We start from the raw sequence: 26,953 nt of genomic DNA, 5'->3' as shown, positions 1-26,953 counted from the left end.
GCCGCGGCGGCGGCGGCCGGGCCCGCGATGCCGAACCAGAAGGGCGGCAAGGGCAAGAAGAACAAGCGCGCCAACAGCAGCGGCGACGAGCAGGAGAACGGGGCGGCGGCGGGCGGCGGAGCCGCGGCGGCGGCGGGCGGAGGCGCCGGGGCTGGCGGCGGATCCGGAGCGGCGGCGGGCGGCGGCGGCGGCGGCGGGGCGGGCGGCGGAGCGGGCGGCGCGGCGGCGGCGGGCGGCGCGGCCCCCGGGGACGTCAAGAGCGGTGAGCGGCGGGGCCGGGCCCCACGGCCTCCCGCCGTGGCGCAGGCGGCGGCCCGGGGGGGCGTGTGGGCGGCGCGGGGGGGGCCCGGCGGGAGGGGATGTGCGGGCGGGAGCCCGGGGGCGGCGGCGGGGCCGGGGGAGGAGCGGGGCGGGCCCCGGCCGAAGGGGGGGTGCAGGGGGGCGAACCCCGCGGGGCGCCGCCCGGGGCCCTGCGGGGCCGCTGCCGCCGGCGGCATCTCCCCGTAACGCGCGGCGGGGCCGGGCGATGCTCGACGGGGTGTCCCCGCCCGGTGACCCGCCGGAGGGCGGGGGGCTCAGCGGCGGCGGTGCTGACAGCGGCTGCCGGGGCGAGGGCGGGGGGTTCCGCCCGGGAGCGGGGCAGGAGCGCATCCCCGGCGGCGGGCGGGAGGTGCGTTTGCCCGGCGGCTCTGGCCGCATCCCGGCTCGTTCGGTGCCGCGTTGAAAAACCCCGACTTTTATTTCAGCACGATTAAAAATGGAGTCCTACTTTTCGGTCCGTTTTATTTGTCGTTTTACAGCAGTTGGGTTTGTCAGGGGAACGCGCTCCCTTCTCATCGACCATTTTATGCCGCCTTCGGTTGGTGGGTTGGTTTTTTTTGGTTCCCAGCAGTTCTTGGTAAGGTGTTTCCTTGCAGAAACTTGCGCGGTTCTCCGCATTCGGAGATAGTCTTGCTGCAAAATGGTATTTCAGGCTAAAACTAAAGGTGGGCTAGGATTTTATTACACTTTTTGCTAAGCCAAAAATCCCCACGTCTTAGGTCTGCTGCCAGATCTACAAACTGCGGCGCAGACTCTTTTCTCCTGACTTTTTTCCCCTCCCAAGTTGGACTGCAGCTTTTTACTCTCTGTGCTTTGGAAAAAGTGGGAGGGTGGCTACAACTGCTTTTATGCTTGGTGGCAGTAGTTTTGCCTGGAGGCTGTTAGCCAAAGGTAGTTCCAAGAATCTTACTCCGGTTTTCAAGATGTCCGATTCCTGTGAATTATTTAATGGAAACTTTTCCTTAGAAATATTAGCTATTAATTGCGAATCACTTCAGCTCACAAGGTTCTTGCCAGCCTGCTTTTATAAGAGTATTACTTACTCCAGAGAATCATGGAGAATGCTTAGAATTTCCTTTTTGGCTTTGGGGTTGGTTCATTGCCTTTTTTTGACTGTTCTAAGTGAGTGCGGAAGGGGGGGGGGGGGGAAAGAAAGAGTAGCAGGAGTTAGAGAATTTCTAGAGCATTTTTATCATGACTTCAGTCCGGTGATGTAATATGTGCAACATCCACTTTGCAGGTGGTGTCTCACACATGGCACTCTTGGCTTTTACTTAGTTTTTAAGGCGGGGAGAAACAGTGTTTCCAAATACTTTTTTTCTCAAGCAGAAGTGAAAGCAGAGGTGCCTTCCCGGTGTGGCTGTTTTGCATGGGGATAACGAAGCCTTGTTCCTTGTGCAGGTGCCATGGAAGGTGATGCCGGTGAGCACCGGCGGCGGTGCGGCTTGCTCGCTGTGCAGGTTGTCACTCTTCTTGAGCTGTAAGAGTGTGTGTCCCAGGTGCCTTATGTATGTGTCCTTCCCCTCTGCTGGCCAGCTTCCTCAGGAGCTGAGGCTGCCTTCCCGAGAGCTAACCTGAGATGCTCCTTTATTCTCTTTCTCTCCCTGCTTCTGTGTGATTTCAGTGGTCAGAAACATCCTCAACTCTTCTGTCAAATCCCCTTCCCCTCCCTTATCTCCCCCCCACACCCCCAAAAGAGGTACAACATTGGCTTCGGCGTTTGCTGTAGGTGCCTGGTCAGCACACCTGATCTTTGCCTTGACAGGATCATTGCGTCTCGTCACATCTTTCATTTCAGATCATCATAAAAGCTGGAGGGGCAGATGTGGTTGCTAGCTTTATTTTACATTGACTACAGCCCATCAGGTAATCCTGAGCTGGAAGTGTCATAAATTGTATTCTCACTGATAAGTCCAAAGCTCTCAACGGTTTTGGTTCAGGAGATGAAAGGAGAAACTGCTCCTGTCATGCTGCAGAGCTGGGGATCTGGCTCTCATGTGCAAGGAAAAGATTAGATGATGATAATGGATTCCCCCAAGTATCATCAAAACCGGTGAATCTGAAATGATTCTACGTAGTATGGCCAGGGCCTTGGAGGCAAGTATCCCATTACTGGACTCAAGACGTTTGTAAGAGGCCCTGCACTTACGGTTACTTGATCACTAAGCAGTTTATAGAGGATGCGGCCTGCTGCAGTGGGTTGTGAGGTTAATAGGGTTCTGCTGTACACAGGCAACTCTCGATTATTCATGGGAGATTATCTGGGTTGCGGATTAAGCACGCTGGGCGCAGGGAAGGTCTTCGTTGCGCTGCTTTTGGACCGCGCGGCTGCATGCTGTGACTCGTGCTGCCCAGGCTCGCTGGTCCTACGGGTCCCTCGTCCCTGGGCTCGCTCTTCTCTCCTGCCTCGTCACCGTATGTTGTTCTAGAGTAATTCGCATGTGTCTGGTATTACTGCCTTCCTACTCTTATCTTTCCCCTGGAAAAGTGGTAGATGATCATAATAACATAACCTGTTTTCTTTCAGTAATGTGACAGGGCAGAAGTATGCAGAGATGAAAGCAGCAGATGGAATAACTGCAAAATTAAGATTGTCTGTGCAAACCTTGGCTTTGCATCGTGTTGTTGGTATGACAGTCTAATTACACAGTCCCATCCGGACCCCACTTCACTTGGGGAAGGGGTAGTGGTTCCGATATTTTTTTTGAAGTCTTCACAGTTCATTTTGTGGTCCATGTATTGTTTCTGCCCCCCATCCACATGCCATAATAAAACAGAATTTTTAATTTCCTCTGGGCTTCTCTGTGCAGCTCTGACTAGCGATGCTGTGTCATACGGACCTGCCGTTATAGCACCCCTTCACAGGGGGAAGATGTTGTTCCCTTTTACATTTTGACAAATTTATCTTCAATCCCTGCACAATTTTCCTTTAAAGTGTCAGTAAATTTTCGGCATGATGTTTGAGAAATGTAGGCTGATTTTTTTTCCACCGCCCCAAGAGGGCATCCGCTTATATTTTTTTTTTGGTGGTGTTTTAATTTTTGCATGCAGACCTCAAGCTGCGATGGAAGGGTTCTAGGTTCCCACGTGGGAGTCGGGAAGGTGGAGACCGTAACCACTGAGCAGATGCGATGGCTTTTCTCCGTCTTGCACTGTAACTTTTCGGCAGGTATTGGGATGATGCCCACAAGGAGGATTCATGTTCTGTAGATGGGCCTTCCTTTCCTACCTCTTCCATCAGACGAAGCAGGAATTCTGTATGTGATAGGTTAATCGTTCTTGACTAAAACGCATCCATTTTCTGCATTGAATGAGGCACACGTCATGGGTGAGGGGGATGGACTAATTTAACACTATTGCAGGGCACAGGGAAATGGAAGTGTCGCAGAAAGCCTCATTTCTTCGATTGCCTGTCTTCAGAGCGGTTGAATGATATTCCTCATCAATTCTTAGTTTTCTAGCTAATTTTCTGGGTTATTTTTCTTAACCAAAGTGGGAAATCTGAGCCTGTCATCATGTAAAATTATACTAGCAGCTCCATGGGATCGTGCACTTACCCTGCTGACTCCAGCCTTGTGGATTACCTGCGTTCCCAATGGCAATAGTTGGTTACCTTCATCTGCAGGCATAAACGAGTGTGAGGGGGCAAGACATTTTGTGGATGCTTTGGCCTGAGCAGCAGAAGAGGAAAATCCATAGGGTTTACTTCAGATCTGAGGGCTCTGAGTGGCACATTCCTTCTCTGCTTCTGCCTCGCTGAGCCTCGGTGCTTTTACACCGTCAGCTCCAGCTGTTTTATCCCATTATCCTATAAACATCTTGCTCTGTTCTCCACATACTGTTGTTTCTGACCCTACATTTCTTTCTTCCATCCATTTTCTTTGCCTTGTTTCCATTCTTGGTCTCATTGTCTGGTAGACCTGAGTCCTCTTCCTCCTCTTGATGGTCACTATCTTAGCATCTTGCTGCTTCATCCCCTTGTCCTTGTGACTCTGGTCTCTCCAACGTTGGTGCTAGGAGAAGATGAGAAAAAAGGAGAAGCTGGTTCTCCTTATCTGTGCTTTTCCCCTTTAACATGGGGTTCATTGTAATCAGGTAAATTAAACTCAGAAAATATGGCATGGCTGTCTCTAAATCACTGTCTTACGGTGTATTGGCCACCTGTTTTAAGCCCATACTTTTTCCCCTCCAGCATAGGTGAGCCCCTAAACTGTGAAAGTGGGAGAGCTGGTGAGTTGGTGGGTTGTCAGGTGGAGTAGCCAGAGGTCAGATTTGTACAGGATCCCTGGGCATGAGATCTTTCAGGGGGAAAAAAAAGGCAGTGGGGAAGCTGGTGGAGGTGGTTGCAGTAGGTCTCACTGGAGCATGGTTTCCCAGGGGTGGAGTTCCTGCCGTGTTGTGCCGCTGAGGGGTTGTGCAAGCAGTGCCCGCCGCGCTCGCCGGAATCCGAACTTGTCTGTAGTCACCTGGGTTTAAAACAGCCAGCTGTGCTTCTGCTCGCTCTTCACCTGGGTTTCACAAATTTGCGAGACTGATTTACTTACAAATAAAAATGCTAATCTAGGACAAGTGTATGAAGAAGAAAATCAGTCAGTGCGACAGTGACTAATGTATTGAAAGCTGTGACTGGCCAACAGTTAAGATTTACCCCCCCCCCAAAAAAAATTTATATCCTGGAGGTGGGGTAGTGAAAGAGGGCCAGAAAATTTGTCAGTGCAATATTTAATTTAAAAATGTATTTTTAGAGCATGAATTGCTGTAGTATTTGAGCATGGATTAATATTTGCTGTCAAATGTTCCCTGCTGCATATAACATCCAGTTCCAGTTTGGCACTCTAGTGATGTTCAGTATTGGCACCTTCTTATTACTTAGCTTGAGGCAGTCCCATTGATATCAGTGAGACCACCTGGAAAATTAAGTTTTTATTCTGTTGCAGTGACTACAAAATTTAATACCTATTAATTTTCTAAAGGTAAACCATTTTGCTTCATAATTCCATTGAGTTCTTCTAACTGCAGAAATCAACTGGATGCAAATTACACTATCTCTATCAATGCAAATTGGGTTCGAAAGGACTTTCATGTTAGTCTTAGGATTTTTAAAACTATGCAATTACATGTTCTTGTAGCAAATGCAGTTCATGTTCCGCAAATCTTTGCGAACGGAATCGTGTCTATGGTATTACTGAATAAAATAAATACTGTCCTTTCATGCAAGCAAGTACACACCCATTTAATTTTTTTTCAACAGTAATTTGCTATCAGAATGGTTATCGGTGCCCTGACGGCATTCTGTGTTCATGTGATTAGTCATTTGCTCAAGTGTAGCGCTTGCATGAGTAAGGGTTAGGCTTGATGTTTGTTAGCTTTCATATGAGGAACTACAGTTTTTGAACTCGTTGCTTTGCCTGTACTCGTCTCGTATCTTCCTCCCAGTGATCTAACAAGTAGTGACAAAACGATTTCTAGTCCTTGGAGACGATTGTAAGTTTTCTTCAGCCTCGCTTACAGCCTTGCATATTGAGACATCCTTTGATATTAAAGTACCGTGGTGACTGGCAGACGTCCGTCCTTCTCTGCTTTTCTTCCCGCAGCCTCTGCGAGGGGAAAAAAATAGAGGTAAACCTTGCATCCAGCTGAGGGCAAAATACTCCAGCTAATCATCAAGGTGTCTAAATTACAACAGCATTAGTAGGGCATGGGCTTTCTTTAAACAGTTTTGATAGAAATTCAAATAATTTCAAAGGGGCCTCTTGAAGCAGTAATCTAGTCACTGGAGAGGGTAATTCTGTTTTGAAAGCTTGTGGGATTTTGAGTGGAGCACTGGCATTTCCCGGTAGACTTCAGTGACATTTATCTTGAGAGCATTCACTTTAACCTTTATCTCTTTCTCTCTATCTCTCCTGCAATGGTAGAGTCTATCAGTCCTCCGTCCAGGGCTTGAGAGGGATATTGCTGTTGTTCCTCTCTTGGATGCCTGCTGGGAGAGGAGGTGGCTTCAGTCAGAGCCTGGCTTTGGAGTGTGCCTGGCACTCCCCGTCTCCCCTTCTGTGCTACTGATACCCATTTTGGGAGCAGGGTACAGTCGAGGTCTCTGTGTGTTGCACAGATGCCAAGGGTGGCACACGGGCAGGGCTGGGAGCCAGCACAGCATCGTCAGGGAGATGTCTATTGCAACCCACAACTCCACACGCAGGAGCTGCTGTCTTGCAGAGATGCTGGGTGCTGCAGCCAGGGTGACCGCGTCTCCCGTTTCCCACTGAGATTCTACCAGCTTCTTTAGCCTCCAGCGTGGGAAATAAAAATACTGTCTGTCATATCGAAACTTGGGAAGGATAGACCAATGACAGAAACATCCCTAGACTTGACACTCAAAGAAGTGCTGATACCACTTGACGCAACCTTTTCTGCTTTTTCTCTTCCCTTCTTGTGCTTTTGGGCTGGGTCTGGTGGCTAGCTGGCTCTGAATCTGGGCAAGTCCAGCCTGGGGTGTTTACGTCTGTGCTTGGTGTTAGGGCATCTACTGCTTGCCACAGTTATCTCTTTATTCCCAGCATGAGTTGGAATCTGCCCCGAAAACCCCTGCTAAGGCAGATGGGTGCATTAGAGTCTCCTTTAGTTATTAGGATGTCTGTTTCTTGAAGCACCAGGGCTAGTTTTCTATAACATTTCAAGGTATTAAAAGCTATTGGAAGGCTACAGTGAGAGAATTTAATGGTGGAAACGCTTTTCTCTGAGGATGATTCATGCACGGACAAAGCAACAGACAATGTTCAGAACACGTTAATGCCCACCAGTCTGGAGACAGTCACTAATCTCTGCCTTCACCATGACAGAGGTCACCAGAAGAATCCACCCTAGGAGTGACAGGAGTCTTCCTGGCCCGGGCATGCTTGCTTGTGGCACGGAGGACCAATCGTCGACGTGTGACACCCGGTTAAGACAACTCAGAATTCACAGGGGAGTATCAGGAGTGCATTGGCATTAGTTGTCCTGATGCTGATACAAGTAGAAGCTCAGGCCTATTCTCTTTGGTATGGTGAACTGGTGATATTTTCAGTCGGATTGAGGGTATTAACAGCACAAGCCGGGGCAAGATTTCTCCTATGCAGAGAGGGTCTGTGCATCCTAAGCAAAAGCCAGAGCTGGTGATTGAGTTGTTCTCTGTGTTTGGGTGACAGCTACTAAATGGAAAGAAGCTGGCTAAGTTTATTAGATGATAACTGAACAGGTTATGGTGACTTCTACAAGACTGTGTGCATTCTCATGATGGGTTTCGGTGGTGTAGGCAGTTGGTCCATCCTGGAGCGCACACGGCTGTGTAAGCAAGCCGCAAAGCTGTTGTGCACGTGTAAGTGCCTGTCCTCCTTAGTTTGTACAGTTTTGCTCTTGGCTTTCTGACTTACTTTGGTGAGGTGATGGCTAAGCTGGGAGTGGGTTGTTGAATATGGGCCACAGGTAACTGACTTTGTATCATGTGCTAATTGCTGATTTTGTGAACAAGCACTGTCTCTGACTGTGCTGTAAGTTAGAAGGTGTTAACATAGCAGGTATGAGTTAAGCCTTCATGATTTCTGTGGCATCTTCCTGCTGCTGTGTAGTTGCTAGGCCTTTCTTGCTTTTGTGGGGTATTTTTTGTGAACAGACACCCTTGGAGGCCAAATGTGAAGTCAGCGTAAGTGAAGTGCATGGAGACAGTTCTAGCATCTACTGAGCCCTCCAGGAGTACCAACATCTGAGTTAGCAGGTGAAGTATAGTTTAGTAGCTACAAATTACCTGAAATCTTTTCTAGGGGAAGATGATCACTTCATGTGACTACTCACATAATAGAGCTGGTGACATCTTGCACATGGGTTAAGCGTGCCAAGGAGAGCCAGGCTGCTTACAGCTTTGTTTGCAAGTCCCTTCTGGGCGTAAACACTGACTGCAGCTACTTGGTTCTTGGGGGTGGGATTGAGCTCCAGATGGGCATGTTAAGTGTCAATATGTAGGTGCTTGCGTGTGGAAAGCTACCAGCCAGACTTCCCTTGCGGTGGGGGTTGTCTGGAGTCAGTGCCTCTCCGTGGGTGATTGAGGTGGGTCTGTGCTGGGTGTCACGCCAGCCTGAGCTCTGTCTATTGATCACTGAAGACGGACTGCCAGCGTTGGCTTCTCTTTCCAAGAATATAAGAGGGAGTCTTCGTGACACAGAAGAAAGCCTGTGTTTTAGGTGGCTTTCCAGGTGCTGCTGTCTTGTTTTTTCCCCTCCCTCCTGGAGAATGACTGGAAACTTTGATCTTGATCAGGCTGTAAAGGTTGCTTAAGAAGTTTTGGAAAGACATCAGTCACCATCAGTGAGTGTTATCAATCTAAGCCATAAGACGAGCTGTTTTGAAAGGCTTCTCTTACTGTTTGTCGGCTGTTATTTTTTGTAGTTGCTGCACTGAAGATCCAAGCCTGCCTTTTGGATCCACTTGTGAAACATTTTTCCCATTGCATTCTTCCTGCTGCATTCAGGCTCTTAGGAAGGTGTCTGATCATTTCTGCATTGCCGTATTATTTGTACTGTTTAACCAGTTAACCGTATGGCAATACCATTTTATCACGTCTTGGTAATCCTTTGAATATTAGATTGTATTGCAAGGTTCACTAAAGCAAACACATTGGACAATTAATACAAGTTTTCTGTTCAGTCAGTTTTGTTGTTGTGGTGGTGGTTTATTTTCTACAGCTGCATTACAGTATTAGCACAATAATATTGTATGGCTCCAATTAAAATAAAGCTATGCTGATGGCAGAGGAAATTCAGAAGATTCATGCAGATGGTTGGTAGGGAGTAGCCTTCCACAGAAATGACTCAGCTCTGGTTCAAGCTGGCAGAGTGAACAATTCCTAGCTGTGTAGGATTCTGAAGAGAACACTGTTCATGGGAAAGCGGTGGTAGAGGTTAAAGTGTTTGATTTGCAGAGTATGTGTCCCACACGTACCCTTCTGGCCTAGGTAGTGTGCTGGCAAGTGAAGTGTCCTTGGCGTAGACGATGAGATGCTAGAGTAACAGTAGACCAAAAGCAAACCATAGTAAGTGTCTTGCAGCCCAGCCAGTGCCAAGACCTTATCTTTTTTTTTTTTTTTTTTTAGATAATTTCTTTTTCCAGATCCTTTGCAAGCTACTGTCACCTGACAGTTGTTTCGAGATGACAGTAGGGCTGCCTCTCCCACCAGCCGCCGCGCTTCTCCCTCCTCTGCCCCCAGCCTCACGTGTTTAACACCTCCCTTGAGCTTTACCAGCCATCGCCAGTCTCTGCCCTGAGCTAAAACCTGCGCTGACGAGTACAGGAAATAATTATCTGTTTCTGTCCACTGACTGAAAAACTGTAGTGCTTAACACAATGGATAATGTGGGAACGTGGCGGGGGAAGAGTGAATTTTGCTTTAGGCGTCCACATTGATGACTTGGAAACAAATGAGAGCAGTCACGAAACTGAAGCCATGGAGTCACTGCAATTGGCTTGCTGCGTGCATCTTTGGTTTTATGATGGGTGTGTAAACAGAAGTAAACAACATTCTCCTCCATTTACTTCACCAGAGGGAAGTTCCGCAGGCAGCCGTTGTTCTACCGCTTTCATTTGGGTCATAAAATGGGAAGGGTGGTCTTCATATATCCTCTTTATTTTTTAATAAAAAGTAGAAACCAGTTAATGTGGTGTTTTGGTTTTTTTGTTGTTGTTGAAGGAGATTTATCTCAACTGTCTTGTTTTTATTACTGGCTTTTATAAACCTGAACTGAGAAACTGAGAAAAAGCCAAACACTCAAACCAGCTTCCTTGCAGTTTCTGTCATGTTCTAATTTTTGAAAGAAAAGTTAATTTTATGGTAGTTCTGTCAAACATAAAACATAACCTTGTTTAAACAATAAGCTATCTTTGCTCAAATGTACAGTTGTTTGGAATATTGTGTGTTATTTCTGTTTTTGAGGACATTTATGTGCTGCCTCTTGCAACTAATTTCAGAATTACTGCTCAAAATCACTACAGTGGAATATGAGAAAACATTTATTTTTTTATGTGGAAACATAGCTTGTTGAAAGAAGCAGCGTGCAATTGTAGTTGCAACTTGGCAGCCTGTCTTGTTACAGCCGTGCACTTGTGTCTAAATGTCAAAGCCGTTCTGTTACACAGAACTGCACGCTGTCTTGTTTTGTTCTCTTAGGCTGTGAAAACCATCTTGAAACTGAGAGGTAAAATAGAGATACTTTTATGGTCATTTAGGCATTCTTTCAGAAGGGCCTGCTGGGAGAATGGATGCTGCTCTGATACCTGGTAATCTTTCATAGAATCATAGAACGGTTCGGGCTGGAAGGGACCTTGAAGATCATCCAGTTCCAACCCCCCTGCCATGGGCAGGGACACCTCCCACCAGACCAGGCTGCTCAAAGCCCCATCCAGCCTGGCCTTGAACACTTCGAGGGATGGGCCATACACAGCTTCTCTGGGCAACCTGTGCCAAAGTCTCACCACCCTTACAATAAAGAATTTCTTCCTGATATCTAATCTAAATCTACCCTCCTTTAGTTTAAAACCATTACCCCTCGTCCTATCACTACACTCCCTGATAAAGAGTCCCTCCCCATCTCTCCTGTAGCCCCCTTTAGGTACTGGAAGGCTGCTACGAGGTCTCCTCGGAGCCTTCTCTTCTCCAGGCTGAACAACCCCAACTCTCCCAGCCTGCCTTCATAAGAGAGGTGCTCCAGCCCTCTGATCGTCTTTGTGGCCCTCTGGACTCGCTCCAGCAGGTCCACGTTCTTCTTATATTGGGGGCCCCAGAGCTGGATGCAGTACTCCAGGTTGAGTCTCCTGAGAGCAGGGTACAGTTCGTTTTTCCTGAAGCTCAATTTCATAATTTTGGAAACCAGAAATGTGTTGAGCTATTAGCTACTTGGAAGCAAATTATATTTAGGTGACAAAACAACTTGGGGCTGCAAGTGTGGATGGGCAGTTTGGCCATTTGAATTTCTATTTACTTCCCTTTATTGTCTCTTTTGACAGTAATTGTTGTACTGTTATCATAAAACATTTAGACAATGATTCCAGCTCTGGCTTTTTGAAGAATAATCTCACAATGCATTTCTAATTAATGGGAAATAGAAGGGCTTGATAACAAGAATTTTTAAAGTTTTGTAATTCTGTAGTAAGTGCTTTGCCTCCTTTATAAAATGATGATTAAATAACCCAGAGCACTTTCAAGGGTGTGAATTGATGGGAAGAGCTCTTCACATTTGCTAATGTGGCTCCCATACTAAGTGATGTGAATGTTGTCTCGCTCCTAAGGCATATCTGTTGCTGTGAACTGGGAGAGTTGCACAAAAAATTGCTTTGTTTTCTGTTTCTCATTTATTCTTTATGTAGGAACATGTGGCGTGATTATGTTTGGCAGGAGACATGAATCTGCAAGGGATGTTCAGTCCTGCACAGTCTGTTTTGTACAGATAGACCTGCTGGAATTTGAAATATTAGGCAGAACCAAACGTTGGCTTGACATTTCTATACGCTTTTCGCGTAGTGGAGTCTTCTGCTTTCTTAAATCCCGGGATACTACATAAGTGGTAGAACTTTCTACTGAGATGCCTTTCATTTGCCATGGTGGGCTCTTCAGTTTCTATTGTGGAAATACTGCAGTGGTTGTATCAAGGCCTTCTCCAAAACAGCAGACTCTGTAATAACAAACCTGTATCAGTGAAAGCAGGTGCTTTGACTGGCATGGCATTAACCTTGCATGGCAACATGGCAGAGAGACCTGTTGGTTTTCTAGAGTCTTTCCTATGCTACTACAGTGACAGCAGTGAAGTGTCAGGTGAGTCCCCGTGAGAGGTGAGTAGGGACCATCTTCTCCCCTTGGCAATGACGTTTTCCAAAGACATCTCAGTGCCACTGAGCGTATTAAAACAATTCAGTAGAGTCTTTTGCGTGGGGGAAGGCTCTTGTTCACTCCGTTGCTTTCTTCCAGCTGCTCTAGACCTGCTTTTGCTCTGGTGGTTGTGTGACCAGCCAATTCACACTGAGTAGATAAAAGATCAGATAAGGGAACGTCTGAAAACTTTGTAGTCATCTAGTCAACTTAAATGTTGAAAAAGACATGGCTGTCCAAAACTTGAAGCTTTTTTTTGCTCATAGTTATGCTGTGTGGGAGGTTCTTCAGGTAATCTGGCATCTGTAATTTCTCAAGGAGAAGCTGGAGAAGATCTCATTCCACAGTCCTTCCATTGACCAACGAGGGAAAAGGGGAAAAATCTGTTGAAAGTCACCTTTACAATAACCTCTAGACACCCAGCACATGATCATAATCAAATAATGGTGGACACGTTCTGTGGAATACACAGGCTGTGGTGAATTTTTTCTTTATTCAGCCACTTATTTTATTAATTTCATTTTCTGCCCACATAATGAAGAAGCTGTAAACTTCTCAGGGGGCTAGAGATCACATGCTTTTGCATCCAAACCCAAAAACATGTTCAAAGGCTAATCAAGGGAACACGTTTCTTTTATAGTCAGTTAACTATGCCAGTATGGGTGAACAAGTGTAAAGTCTTTATTCTAAAGCGGAGATCTCTAGACTTGCCTGTATAGTAACTTTCTCGGCTGTCAGCTATAATTATACCTGTGACTGATAGAACATTTACACTCTGAAACACAGGGGGAGCATAAGTGGATTTTTGGCATGTTCCTTTCTTCCTGCCTCCTGGCAGTGGTGGAAAGGAATATGTACCAAAATAGATGAATACAGGAAATGCATACGTGAGAAGTGTTCGTATTGGTAACTCTGGTATCTTGCTGCACATCTGACTTCTGATGATATGCCTTTGGCGGTTTCAGCGTAACTAGCTTCTCTGACATAAATTGCATAAGGATGCTATAATTGCGAACTATACTTTCAGACCCTAAATATGATGAAAGGATGACTGACGATGAAGAAAAACTTTGCAGAGATGCTTGGTGTGGCATAGCGTGCCTTGAATCCAAGCCTGGGAGAATGGGTGGGAGAACTCTCTGAACCGGTAAAGTGACAGATTTTGTTTCAGAGCAGATAAGTGGTCGTTCACTTTTGCTCTTGGCCAGTGACATTATACTCAATAGCACACAGTAAAAAACGTGGAGAAAAATTATTCATTGGTAACCAATAAAATTCATGCTTCTCAAAGGCATCTCAAAACCTGCATGTTCTTAGTGGGCTTTTCAGAGACCTGAGACAGCTAGTAAGAATATAGGTGTCAGATGGATAAAAGGAAATTCCAAAGATTGCCTAGGGAAAGCCTTTCTTATCTCTGTTCTCTCCAATTTGGTAATTTGTTTTTAATGACTGAAGAAATTAAATATGCTTTTTTTGCTTTAAGAGAATGTTTTTGGGAATGTGCTTTGCTTGCAGTTTATAGGCCAGTTCCTGAAGGAAAGGTCTTGCAGAAAATTCTCCTTGTAACTGTGCTGCTTCTGGCATTAGAAACGGAGGCTGAGAAATGAGGTGGAGGATGTGGCATCTTCCAGGGAATTGTGCGAGAAAATTTTCTCGTGCTCTTTGTGCCCATTTTCTCGTGCTCTGGGTAAATAGCTCTTAAGAGCTACCATTATCTTGAATTTATTGAAGGTAACCTTGAAGACTTTGTTTGTTTGCTTGTTTATAGCCTTTTAAGAAAAACTTGTTGGGAAGGGGCAAAACCACTAGCGTGGCAGAGATCTGTTGTCGTAAAGCACCTGGTTTGTGTGTTGCTGCTGTAGGACAGGTGAGGATGTGTGTCTATTACCGAGAGTCTGAGTAAAAGCAGACGTAGCAGTGTAAAACCTATTATCCCGCTGCAAATTACACCGTATTATTTGTGCTAGCAGTGACAAGAACGAGATTAAAAGCAGTGCAACCGAGTGGCGGTTTTCCCCCTGCTTATCAGATAGAAATTTGAAGCCCCAAGGAAAAAAAGAAAAACCTGGATCACGGCAGCCTCTCTCCACAAGGCTGGGTCTACCTGTTCTGCACGTCCTGGAGCTCTGGCTGAGACTGGGGAACTGCAGGGAGCCGTTTGCTCTGTGTCGCCTGGCGGGGAGACAGCACTTGACCATGGAAGAGGCTTGCTTGTGTTTGAATGCGGCAATACAGAGGTTAAAAGGCAGCCTGCCAGCCCTGTTGGAGCAGCGATTTTTGGTGAAGTGGAGGAAGTAGGAAGTCAGAAATACAGAGGAGAAATATTTGTAATACTTGAGTAGGCATCTCAAAACTTCATAATTAGAAACTCTTAAGATCCAATAGAAGCTCCAACTGAAAATTTCCTGTCCTCTCTGTGCCTCCCAGCTGCAACTGAGCAGCCAGAAATGGGAGTTGTGTGTAGTCCGTGGTACTTTGGTGAGGGAGGGGAAAACGTCAATGCAGAACATTTTTGTGTAGAAGCTGACATTGTTGCAGGGAGAGAATTGAAATAAACTGTTCTTTACTCAAGGGTATAGCAAAGGCTGCTACTTGGCTGATAAAAGACACGTGGCATTTGGCTTTCTTAACCTGTCTGTGGTGCCGAATTGAGCTGTCCTGGAGGTCAGTGATGGTGGTTGATGGTGGTGTGGTCTACGTTTGCCTGAGCAATGTAACTAAGACAGTCTTTTCTGTACTAGAAGCATAAGCTGTTTGTCTTGCTTTTCAAAGTCCTCTGCTCCTCCTTCTCTCCCTAGCTGTTGTCTCTTGCTCAGTCCCAAAGAAAAGATCAATTCCTGCTCTCCCTGTGATTGCAGAGCCAGGCTGTATTGCCGGCTTGTTTTTCAAACAAACATCTCTCTGTGTTCTCCCCATGTTGCCTCTCAGGCTTCAAAGCAACCCCACAGAAACATCCACAAAGCTTTCTCCTTACTTTTTAAGGCCTTGCAATGGTATCCGCAAACCCTTGAGGAGGGCTAATGCTTCTGAGGTGCTTTGGCTTTGAATATTAAACAAACGGCAATGTCATTTTGTTTCTTTATTCCCCCGTTTCCATATCTCCTTTCACGTACTTAACTTTTTTTTGGCAAAGGCTGCTTTTTGCCCTGACCCAGAGCTAGTGCTTGTGGGCCCTTTGATAGCACCGATCATGAGTAAGAGCTCACATGCGTATTTGGCACAGTGTTTAAAGAATTATTGCAATAAGCGGCCCATTAAGTTATTGATGTATCTGTTTTATCTTCCACAGAAGCCCCTTGTGCTACTCCACTGATCTGTAGCTTTGGAAGGCCGGTGGACCTGGAGAAGGATGACTACCAGAAGGTTATATGCAACAACGAGCATTGTCCGTACAGCACTTGGATGCACCTTCAGTGCTTCTACGAGTGGGAAAGCAGCATTCTCGTCCAGTTCAATTGCATTGGCAGAGCCAGGAGCTGGAACGAAAAGCAGTGTCGCCAAAACATGTGGACAAAGAAGGGATATGACCTGGCTTTTCGCTTTTGCTCTTGTCGGTGTGGGCAGGGTCATTTAAAGAAGGACACTGACTGGTACCAGGTGAAGCGAATGCAGGATGATAAGAAGAAGAAATCAGTGTTGGAGAAGAGCACGGGAAGATCCATGGCAGAGTCGGCAGAGGAGGCCAAAAAGGGCAGGCCGGCCAACAAGCCGCAGAAAGGCTTGAGTAATGACCTCCAGCGAAGGCACTCGATGGACAGGCAGAACTCCCAGGAGAAGGGCGTCATGGGTGGCAGCTACAGCATTCGTTCGCCTTGTGTCTCTCCCGGCCAGTCCCCACCCACCGGGTACTCTATTCTTGCCCCCACGCATTTCAGTGGCCCTCGTTCCTCGCGATACTTAGGAGAGTTTCTGAAGAACGCCATTCACCTGGAGCCCCATAAGAAGAACATGGCCGGTGGGGGCATGTTCAGGAACGCGCATTTTGATTACGGGGCAGCCAGCTTGCAAGCACATAGATCAGGACACTTCGATGCCCCTGTGCAGTTTTTGCGAAGGCTCGATCTATCCGAGCTGCTTACTCACATCCCCAGGCATAAATTGAATACTTTCCATGTGCGGATGGAAGACGATGCCCAGGTGGGCCAAGGGGAGGACCTTCGGAAGTTCATCCTTGCTGCTCTTAGTGCCAGCCACAGGAACGTTGTAAACTGTGCGCTATGCCACAGGGCGCTGCCAGTGTTTGAACAGTTTCCGCTGGTGGACGGGACCCTGTTCCTTAGCCCATCGAGACACGATGAGATTGAATATGATGTTCCCTGTCACCTTCAAGGTACAGGTTGTCTGTCAGTCATGCTAGGTTTCATTAAATGATGGAACTGCCTTCTGTGCCCTTTCCCCTCCCCCCCCTCCATTATAGATTTTCATCCCAATTCTGCGTTTTTAAGCAGTTCTGCAAAGCCTGAAGTCGCATCCAAATTAATCACATGGATCAGATTGAAACACTTAGAAGGAATTGCAAAATGCAAGCGTTGTGTAGAAAGATCCATGCCTTGTGTTTGGGCTTACAACTAAGAGATTTCTCATCGGGTTTCTAGGTACACCATGGGAAGGTTTTCCAGCCAATCGGTTTTGCAGCGTGAGCATGCTGATTTATCTGTTGTGAGCTTTACTCCCAAGTAACACATCAACCTTTTAAACAACCTTTTAAATTTAAGCATGCTGTGCTGCAGCATAGGTGAAAGTTATGTTTGTACCTGCAGTGAGGTGAGATGTCTCTCATCTGCTTTCAGAGTAGAGAATATCAGTTTTGTTTTACAGCAAACTATTTTTATGTGGAAAGGACTATAGTCTGGCCTGTGTTAACACCAGCCTGGAGAGGTTGGACGTAGTAAAAGTAAGCTCTTCATATGGTGGGTTGAAGCAGCAATGGTGCAGTGAGGGTTTTAGATTTATTTCCAAACTCCTGCCGGTTTGGACTGCATCCTGATCATGTCCCAGCTCCGAGCTGAGTTGAGACCAAGGCACGTATTACTTTTCTCTTAGAGAAACAAGTGGATGTGTCCTGAGATGCGTTTCAGCTCTTCCCAAAAGCTGTGCCCCAAACTAAACGATCAGGGTGGTACATGGCAAAACATGCCTGTCCTGCAGCCTGCTGGCAGCCAGCATGGCCAAAACAAGTCAGAGAAAGTATTCGTAGTTTGGTGTTCAAAAACATAGACTTATACGTTGAAAAGTGTGTTGGGAAGGCACTAACGAGAGGTATTTTAACATTTAAGTTTCTCTCCTTTGTATAAAATTCTTTATATCCCATGCATGGTCATAGTACGTGTTATGTAACATTCCTTTGCTCAACAAACTGTATTTATTTTTTTTTCTTTCCTTAAATCACTGTGCACTAAGTCACTAAGCTGTATTCGTGCTAACATTATCGTTTCTGTCTTGCCTAATGTACTTTAAGGAGAAAAAGCGGTAGGCAAATACGCAAGCTAAGAAAGCTCCAGGATAAACAGAACATAAGTCTGTGAGATAACGACACTTGTTTGCTTTGGTGGGGAGGCACGCACAATGTGCTTGTGGTTTTACCAGTACTAATAGTTGGTTTAGTAATAGTGAAACTCATCGCTTGTTAACGTTTGCCACTAAGAGTGAAACTCTGCGAAATTATTTTTTTTTTAATTAATTGCTCCTTACCCATTGTATGATACATCTGAAAAACTTGCTCGGACGAGATGCCGTGAATAACTAATTGCTAATATTTTTACCTCCTTTTCCTGGGTAAAATGGTTTCTTATCAGAAGTGCTCTTTGAAATGAAATTAAGCTTGGCAAGGCGCTGTTCCAGGGTGTTATTTTCTCTTCAGTACAGAAAATCAGTTCTTTTATTTCAGGCATGTTTAAGATACCAGGTACCTCATTTCCTATATAAGAAGGATCCTGAAAATTAAGCGGTGGGGGAATGCAGTATTTTAATGTGCGGGAACAGTGCAGAACTTCACATGGGGAAAATTGTTTTGTCTTCCTGCACAACACAAAACTTCTGTGCGTGCAATTACTTGAACGTCTCCAATCTCGAGTTTGCACTTTAGTCTCATCACATCACATTTTCTAGAGCCGAACACGCCAATGTGAAATAACTCAATTTTTTACTGGCTCATACTAGCAAGTTTATTTTGTATATATATTTTAAGAAGAGTCTGTTTGTTTTTTTTCTTCTCATTTTTCTAAAATAGTTGGCTTAAAAACCAAAATAAGTTAAAACCCAGACCACTAATTTTGAAAGTGTCTGGTATGGACTAATCATAATTTGTTAATATTTTATTCTCTTTTATCTAGAAGAGGTACGAGATATGTGTGTTCATTAAATTACAGGTTGTGATGTGTTCAGTACTTTGATGCTAAAGAGCACAAATTGCAATCCGAAATAAACACGTATCATACGCAGTCCTGTTTTGTAGTTGATCTGTAGCTGCATTACTTCTTAGCTTTGTCTTATATAGCAGTGCAAAATACAGTATATTACAGAGTTAGTACTCTCTGTCAGCCCACTTCCAATAGCCAACTATTAAACTACGGATCGATTAAATCACTACAAATCGGACATAATCTAGATGCCAGATGTTTGTAATTTGTGTAGGGCTTTTTGTTTTGTGTGAAATTGGCATCCTGGATTTTGCATTGGTGAGTTTTGTCACATTTGTGTAGAGAAAATATTTCGTTTTCAAGTCTGAGCTGCTTGATTTTTATGGAAGTCAATATAACTCAGGTTTTGAAAGTCATTGTGCATATGGAGCCTAAGGTCACAATAGAGCTCAATAGATTTGTAGTCCTGAACGGCGCGTTAAAGTCGGTGTATGTGTAATGTATAATGTTTTTAAATATACTTTCTGTTAATGAACGGTCAGGAAAAAGTACATAAAAGAAAATTGCTCTTCTGGCTGTTGTTTTTTTCCATGAGGATTATTAGGTCCTTAGTTCCTTCTTTGCTGGAAGATTTTGGCAAGTTGTTAAATGGATCTGTACCCAGCTTGTTAATAAGCTTCAACACTTCTCCACTTCTTCTGTCAGGTGGGGATGAAGCTAGGGCACAATCCTGGTTTTGGAAACGCTGCAGCTGATCATATGGCTTAACCTGGCATCTGTTCATGGAGCTTCCGCAACTCCTTTTATAAAATGTTTTGCTAAGGTCTACCAGCAAATGGAGGATGGGAGGGTGGGCAGGGTGGTGACTAATTCCTGAGTTTTGCATCCATGGAAAGTAGCTTCGGTCAAGCCCTGTGTATTTCCCATAGAGAAACATTTTTTAGTTTATCATTTACCCTTCTTTAAAAAAAAAAGTTTTTAATAAGGTGTGATTTGTATCACTAAAGGGCAGATAACACATTGCAGGAAATGTCTGTTGCAATCTTCTGTTCTAGTCTCCTTAAGAAGTGTCTTTCCTGTCCACAGGAAGGCTTATGCACCTCTATGCTGTTTGTGTAGACTGCTTAGAAGGGGTTCACAAAATTATCTGCATTAAGTGCAAGTCCCGATGGGATGGAAGCTGGCATCAGCTGGGAACTATGTATACCTACGATATTCTGGCAGCATCTCCCTGTTGTCAGGTTAGTACCGTACGTAAATAAGACTCATAAGGTGAAATTTCAACTGGTGATAAATAAAGCCAAGGTTTGTGTATCTCTTCTCCCTTCCCTTCTTCCATCCTTCTTTTCCAGCCTGTACCTGTGAGTGCAACACGAGAAAGCTGACTGAGTCCCTGTCCTTTTGTTTTAACTCATGAGACACGACAGCCTGTAGCTAGACAGAAGCCAGTGCTGTGGTCAGTGGTTAATCCTTAAGTTTTCAAATAAAGCCCCTTTAAGTGCATCCACAATTAAATCTAATGCTTGGGATGATCCCTAGCAAGTATCTTTGGCATCAGGTATAATTCCAGTAGTATTTTAATAACAATTGCCCAGTTTTAGCAGACATTATATGTATTCAAGGTTCTTTTAGTTGCTTGAATCGTGTTTTGTCATAAGATAATTGTGTATCAGCCAAGGGAACGGAAAGGTCTGAAGAGGTTTTGTGCTTGGAGATTACCCAGCTCTCCGTCATCTTTGCTGCGACTGACGCTGGTGATGGTACTCCAACACAGCCTGAAGCAGCTTCGTTTTCATTAAATGCTCACCTAATCCATACCTTGGGTGCGAAAGATCCAAGGCCTGGGGTTACTCCAGAGCAGACACGTGCCTGAGGCAGCAGAATCGCCAGCATCCAAGAGAGTATTCCGTGTGATGGGCAGAGCACTTTTGTTGTGCAGGTAGGGGTAGACAGCCATGGAAGAAGCATTGGTCTGGGAATGGCTCAGTGGTCCACTAGGGATGCTCCGGAGTGGGCTGTTGCCTTGGGACAGGCAGGTGGTGGTAGTGGGTTAGGACAGGGGCCCCGCAGAGATGCGCTTGTTCAAAGCATGGTCGCTTCATGTTAATGTGCGTGCTTAAGAGCAATCTAAAATACAACTTTGTCGGTATGCAAAATGCCATTTCATTTTAAATTTAACATGCTTACCAAAATTTTTTGCTCAAAAGACAAGTGGCATTGCTGCTACTGCTTAAAATGACATTGGTAACAATTATAACTAAAGACACAGATAGTACCTCCAAATTTAGTGCCTCTTGAGATTGTAATTGTTTTTTTTTAAAATAGGGATTTTTAAAGAAAAAATACTGATTCACACTTGCTAGTTTTGTAAAAGCCAGCAAATTTAAATCTGAATTGCTTCTGTTGAATGTACAAGACAAGAATTAAGGTCTCACTATACAAGAGCCTTAATTATATGATTAATGGACAGTGTGACAGTACATGGTAAGTAATAGAACTATGAAATCATTAGCTGCAGTGACTGTGATTGCCAGATAATGCGCATTATTGTTTCACCGTGATTGTTACAGATGATTCTGTGCATACAGAGGAATGACATTTAAATATGGTATATAATTTAACTCTGAATTGCCTTGCTAATTTCTATTTTGAATAATTTCATACCTTATTTCAAAATATTTAATTATACATGACAAATGTGCACGTAGGATGATGAATTGCAGCCACTGTCAGGTTACTAGCAGGTAGCTGATATGCTGGGCAGTAGCAAGGGGGAAAACAACACCTTGGTTAAGAAAATAACACAAATCCGTGCCCTAGTAGATTGTGTTTCTTAGAATTTCTGCTTTTCAAGCAGAGCAGATGGCTGTGGAGCTCACGGTTCGTTTCTTTTTGAGTCTTATCTCAACAGTAATAGTACTTTAATAATTTCTTCCTCTCCTCATCCCAGGAAATTTTCCTTAAGTCAAGATCACCATAGAAAATAATTTTTTGGGTTTTTTTCAGTGAAGAGCTGAAGCTTTCATTAGTGTATTGGGCTGCCAGGTTAAGCTATGGTACAGCTCAGGCCCTCGCTGCTCATTTGCCACCTTTACTCTGAAACTCCTTTACAGTCCCAAATCCCTTCTGCTTCTCTTGAGCATTTCAAATGGCCTGCTGAGCTTTCATGCCGCCTGTTGCTTTCTTTACATCAAATGGGCTGAGTTTCTCAGCTAGGTTTCTTCTGAAAACTTACTTTTTTTTGTTGCTGTGGAACAGTAACAGTCTGTCCTCACCCTTGACTTTTGATTATTTCTCATATCCACCCCGTTAACGTTGGTCCTGTCTTGGTTAGATTTTGTAGAATGGATTGTGCGCTTGAAGTGATGTTTGGTTTGTATAACCTGATGCGGTTTATAAATGTTTAAATAGATACCTAAGATGATACAATACCATGCCGTGCTGATAAAGTAGATCGAGTTATACATTTGTTAAACCAAAAGACTAAAATGCCGATCTATTTCATAGACAGATCACGTTCAAACATCGATTTGCACGGCATAAATGTAAAATTTTTCTCTTCGCTTCAGGGATTCGTTTATGATTTATTGAGACAGTACCTCTTGTGCTAGGGATTGAGAAATTGGTTCGGAGATTAATCAGCACAAAACAATCGTGTGTGTACGTACACTTTGAAATTCCCTGCCTCCCGTCAGCCAGAGTGGGAGGTAGCTGACTCTCCAGAAATTGGGGGTGGTATTTAATGTGAAAAACGTTGTGTCTGCCTGCGAGTTCCCGGTCCGACTGAGGAATGTCCTTACCGGTAGATCCCATGGCTGCCAGTTTCCTGACGTGCCCCCTCTCCTGCCGGCGAGGGGAGGGCAGGGCAGGGGGCTGCGTGCGATGCTCTCTTTTTCGCAGGTGAGGTGCGGAGGTGAATCTGGTTATTTCAAAAGGGGTTTTTTGTTTGTTTCTTTGTTTTTTACAGGCTCGACTGAACTGTAAGCACTGTGGGAAGCCAGTAATAGATGTACGGATTGGCATGCAGTATTTCTCTGAATACAGCAACGTCCAGCAGTGTCCTCACTGTGGAAACCTAGACTACCACTTCGTGAAGCCATTTTCTTCATTTAAAGTTTTGGAGGCTTATTGACGAAAGCTTTGCTTTAGTAATAGCTATTTTATGGGTATTTCAACTTTATTACATATCTTTTTATAGGATTCATTCTGTGATGAAATTTAATTTCTTTTCTAACTGAAAGAGCAGCTTCTTTGTCTGTGTACATATTAATATGTGTATATATATATGTTGTTAAAACCAGAATCCTCCTGACAAGATCTCTGTGAAGGTTGGAGGCAAGCCAATTTAATGGCCTTTGAATATATCCCGAGTGTGGGGTAAAGTTCAGCTAAAAATGATTTGGTTTTATTTTTTTGTATAATTGTAATACAGTTCACAGGAAGGGCATGGGGAGACAGAGAAATACGTCCGGTTGGAAAGTGGGTGGTTGTGTAGGGTTGTGGTCCCTCCAGCTCGGTGGGAATGGGAAATCCTTGGAAAGAAACCATCCCGTTACTGTTGAATTCATTCAGCCTTTTGCATCGGTTCCCGGAGGCGCAGGAGCTGGCCCCGTGCTGCCAGTCGCCTCAGTGGGCTTGCTTCCAGATTTCCCGAGATGGGGTAAGCTAAGGTATTGTGACAAGTGAATGTAATTGTATGCCAGAAAATGCAATCTTGAAACAAATTATTAATTTTTTTTTTTTGGCATAGCGTCTTCCTGCCGTGTGCGTTTGACGTGCGTTGCCCTTACGGACGGACCGTACGGCAATAGCGCTGCTTCCACCGGGGCTGCCGTGTGCCCAGCCAGGTCATCATACCAAAACAAGCCGGAGATCTTAAAATGCTTTATTTAAAGGTGTTTCTTCACAGACGTTTTAGGGAAGGAACAGGCTGAGCAGAATGGGGTTGTGTTTGTATGCGTCTGCTGGGGCTGAGGCTTTGCTGCCTGCTGCGGGCTGGTGAGACTGGTGAGACTGGTGAGACTGGTGTGGAAGGAGGACCATGAAATGGGATCTGGGCTGTCAGACCTGTAAGAGCTGAGAGGTACTGAGTACAAAGCATAGCATCGCTTTTTAAAACAATTAATTGCTGCACCTTTGTCTTTCAAAATTGCATTAAGTCCCAGGATCTAAAAACTCGGAGGCTTTTTAAGACAGCAGACTAAACGCATTTACTTTCTATATGCCTCTGTGCTGTGCATAATAGGCTGTGCGTTAGGCAGTGAATTTCTATGAGAGGGCTTGGCCCTGTAGACTCTGCGTTTGTTGTTTCTTGGTTCTCGTTTCTCCCTTCCTTAAATAAAATTTTAAAAATAGGCTGTTAATCTCTTGCTTGGTTTCTCAAGCCAGTTGAGATTTAGGGGAGGTTGGTTTTTTTTGCCTTTCTCCATAGTGTATTTATGGAGTGTTTGTCCACTCGAGAGGTGTGGGTTATGTTTCTGTTTACGAGGTGGGATTATTTTTTGTTTCTTCTGAAGATTTTTTGTTTTCCCAAATTAGAATCTTTTTAAAGAGCGTATCTGTTGAAATCATGATATTGAAAATGGCCTTGATACTCTGCCACCCTGGGAAAGAAAACAAAAAAGTCAGGAGCCAAAAAGGCTTTTCATATGCTGGACTGAGAATTACTGTTTCTGCTAAGAAATTAATGTGCACATAAACCCGAAACTGAATAGCCATGTTTCTTTGTGCATAAAAATGCCAAGTTCACAGTTTTATTTCCTGGCTGTCCTCACTGCAGAGTTAGCTCCTTTTAGCATTAGCCACTCTTCAAGTAATCCTCGAGCTGCACAGAGGGCTTGTGTTGGCACAGATGACTTACTGAGCGGTGATGTCCTTCGAAGCCAGTCAGCTCACGTTAATGGTTTTCACATCCGGACTGTCTATCTCGTACAGTTACACTGGTGATCCGCTGCTGGTCCGAAGGCTGTGGTACCCTTCATCACTGGCATTCCCCTCCTTCTGTCCTCGCTCCTGTGCTTAGTTTCAACTCTGGAGCACATCCGTGGAGTTTTGTGCAGTTGTTTCCTGTTTGTGACAGTTTTGGAAAAACCTGTTCCCTTTTTAGAGAGAATTATGGGAAGGAGCTTGGGAGAGTTCTAATGTTGTCCTGGCTTGGCTACCATAAACCAGGTTACACCATGCCCAGTTGCAGTGGGACCAGCACTGTAACCATAGGAGCAGGAGCTGGCCCAGGCACACCTGGGCTGGAAGAAAGTGTCTAACAGATAAAACCTGGCTAGCTGTGCAGTGTACACTTCCCTTGTGGAGAACAATCAAATTATAACGTGAATTAACTCCTCGGGGAGGATGAGCCCTTTAGCTTTGATGGTGCATTGAGCAACCTGATGGAGTTAGGGTGGCTAACAAGGTTTGGGGTTGCATTGCCTGGCAAAACCAGACCAGATAGACAACAGCTAGACTGTTCCAACAGCCTGAAACCACGCAGCAAAGACAAAGCTCCTGTAATGAGAAAAATTAAAGGATACGTCTGTAACTGTAGTGTTTGGTCTTGAGTGCTAGTCAGTCATGCCATGAATTTAGGGTGTTGATTCCCACATAGGCTACATGGTGTTGCCTACCCACTTTTTCATGCGCTTGGCAAGGGGAGGTGTCACTGTACAATGCACATGGTTGGGGAGATGTGGAATCTGGAGTCCTTCTAAATACTTGTTCATTTGCTTTCCTTAGGGTAGGTTAATTTATAGTTCTGTTCTTTGAGCACTTAGATGCCTCTCCAGACATGTATGTGTGTCAATCGAGAATAAGCAGACATGGAAAAAGGGAATTTGGCCAGCCTTAAAAACACAAGTGTATGAAAGGTTGTACAGTATATTCAAGTCAAAACCAAGAACGCAGCAGAGAAAATGGGAAGGGGAAAGCATATTTAAAGTCTTAGCAGTGACAAGGGGTTACACACAAATCTATCCAAGAAAACAATTTAGTTCTCCATCAGCTTTTTCTTTTAATTCTGCTGTTACGTGAGTCTTATCTACTGCTTGAGGAAATGCCTATTTTCTTGCAAAACACATCTCTCAACTGGAGGCTAGCAGCACATGCAGCACAGTAAAAATGATCCTTGACGGAAACCAGCTGAGCTACAGAAAGATTCCTCTGAACTTTCACTCCAAAGTAAATTGCCCCTAATTTGTAGAGAATGCTTTCTCTGCTCTTGCCGGTACTGAAAACTGGTCTTGGGTTACTGCAAAATGTGGTATTTTTTGTAATATGCATCAGGTTCCAGTCAAGCAGTCAGGCCCACCCTTTGGCCATGAGAGTTTCAGCTGGGCTTTGCCTAAGTAGAAAGGCAGAAGTAACTTTTTTGGGACCTAATGTCTACTGAAGAGGTTAAACTAGACTGCAGTTGGTTTGCTGTCTGTCTTGACGAGCACTGGACGTAGTCTCGAGCTTTTAAATGTGTCAAAAGGGAAATAATTTCCCTAGCTAGGGAGCTGCTTGCTTTGCTTGTTTGCCTGAAGTTTACTCTCCATTACCTTTCATTTTTCTGATGCTGTGTGTTCTTTTTAATCTGGCCTGTGGTCAGATTAAATTGTGCCTGAAATATGTTTTGTAAACGAGAATACAGTCCTCTGAATTTGGAGGTTCGTTCTACTCTTCTTAAGTGCACGATACTCCTTGTGATAGTAATAGGAGTTGCATGTGCAGATGCTTTTCTTTCCAGTAGTTAACTCTGTTTTCCATAGGAGAGGCTTGCGTTTAGATAGACTTCATATTTTGGATGTGTAAAAATGAATTCATCCATCAGTAGGATGTTTAAAAGGACATTTTGATAACCGTAACTAACACAATGGGCATCTTTTACATGCTGATGTGTAATTTGACATCTACCAAGGTGAACAGCCTGAAATTCTTGTTCTGTCTAATGCTGCGGAGTCATTAAAACTACAGTGTTCTATAGCCAGCCCATAGACTATCCTATAGTCTATTTGCATTAACATCTCTAGTAGTGAGCAGTGTATTCACAATGAATTTAGTTGGGAAAATAGGGAATATTCCTACAAGGGAGGCATCTAACCCAATTTCTTTCTTTTTTCTTTTTTTTTTTTTTTTCCCCCCACGTACTCTTCATTTTGCTGTACCAGGTAACCGAGGACAAACATGATGTTGTAAGGCCACTGCTGCGAAAAATCCTTCAAAAATATATTTGTCCCTAAAGGTTTCTTGTTGAGACATTCTTGGATTGCACTTTTGCAGATGGAAGAATATGTACATAGCAAATGAATGTTGATGAAATTAAAATAATTGGTTATGATATCATTTGCGTGTGTTGTTAGAGAATATTTTGTTGTGACTTCTCTGTATTAAAAAGTAATAAATACCAGACAGCTAA

At 44.5% G+C, this 26,953-nt stretch overlaps 1 protein-coding gene across 3 annotated transcripts; it reads left to right on the top strand.

Moving 5' to 3' along the window:
* HECA (hdc homolog, cell cycle regulator) lies at positions 1 to 26,953 on the top strand. 3 transcript variants are annotated; one of them, XR_008465521.1, is made up of 5 exons: positions 1 to 262; positions 15,495 to 16,535; positions 19,651 to 19,805; positions 22,532 to 23,647; positions 26,706 to 26,953. XR_008465521.1 is itself a non-coding variant. In XM_054195808.1 (4 exons), the coding sequence occupies exons 1-4, from the start codon at positions 28 to 30 to the stop codon at positions 22,694 to 22,696; spliced, it is 1,596 nt and encodes a 531-aa protein (XP_054051783.1). In that variant the 5' UTR covers positions 1 to 27; the 3' UTR covers positions 22,697 to 26,953. The 3 variants fall into 3 exon arrangements, 2 of the variants coding, with proteins under 2 accessions (XP_054051783.1, XP_054051784.1); XM_054195808.1 differs by having other exon boundaries at positions 22,532 to 26,953; XM_054195809.1 differs by lacking the exons at positions 19,651 to 19,805; positions 26,706 to 26,953 and having other exon boundaries at positions 22,532 to 22,697.

Source organism: Rissa tridactyla, chromosome 3 (assembly GCF_028500815.1).
Source record: "Rissa tridactyla isolate bRisTri1 chromosome 3, bRisTri1.patW.cur.20221130, whole genome shotgun sequence".
Classification (NCBI taxonomy): Eukaryota; Metazoa; Chordata; class Aves; order Charadriiformes; family Laridae; genus Rissa; species Rissa tridactyla.
The sequence above is the reverse complement of the archived record's forward strand: the minus strand, read 5'-3'. Positions and strand labels throughout refer to the sequence as shown.

Excerpts from the sequence above, each read along its gene's own strand:
- HECA (XM_054195808.1), top strand. The coding sequence starts at position 28 with ATGCCGAACCAGAAGGGCGGCAAGGGCAAGAAGAACAAGCGCGCCAAC. Across the intron at positions 263-15,494 it reads CCCCGGGGACGTCAAGAGCG|AAGCCCCTTGTGCTACTCCA; the intron begins GTGAGCGGCGGG and ends TATCTTCCACAG. Across the intron at positions 19,806-22,531 it reads CAGCATCTCCCTGTTGTCAG|GCTCGACTGAACTGTAAGCA; the intron begins GTTAGTACCGTA and ends TGTTTTTTACAG.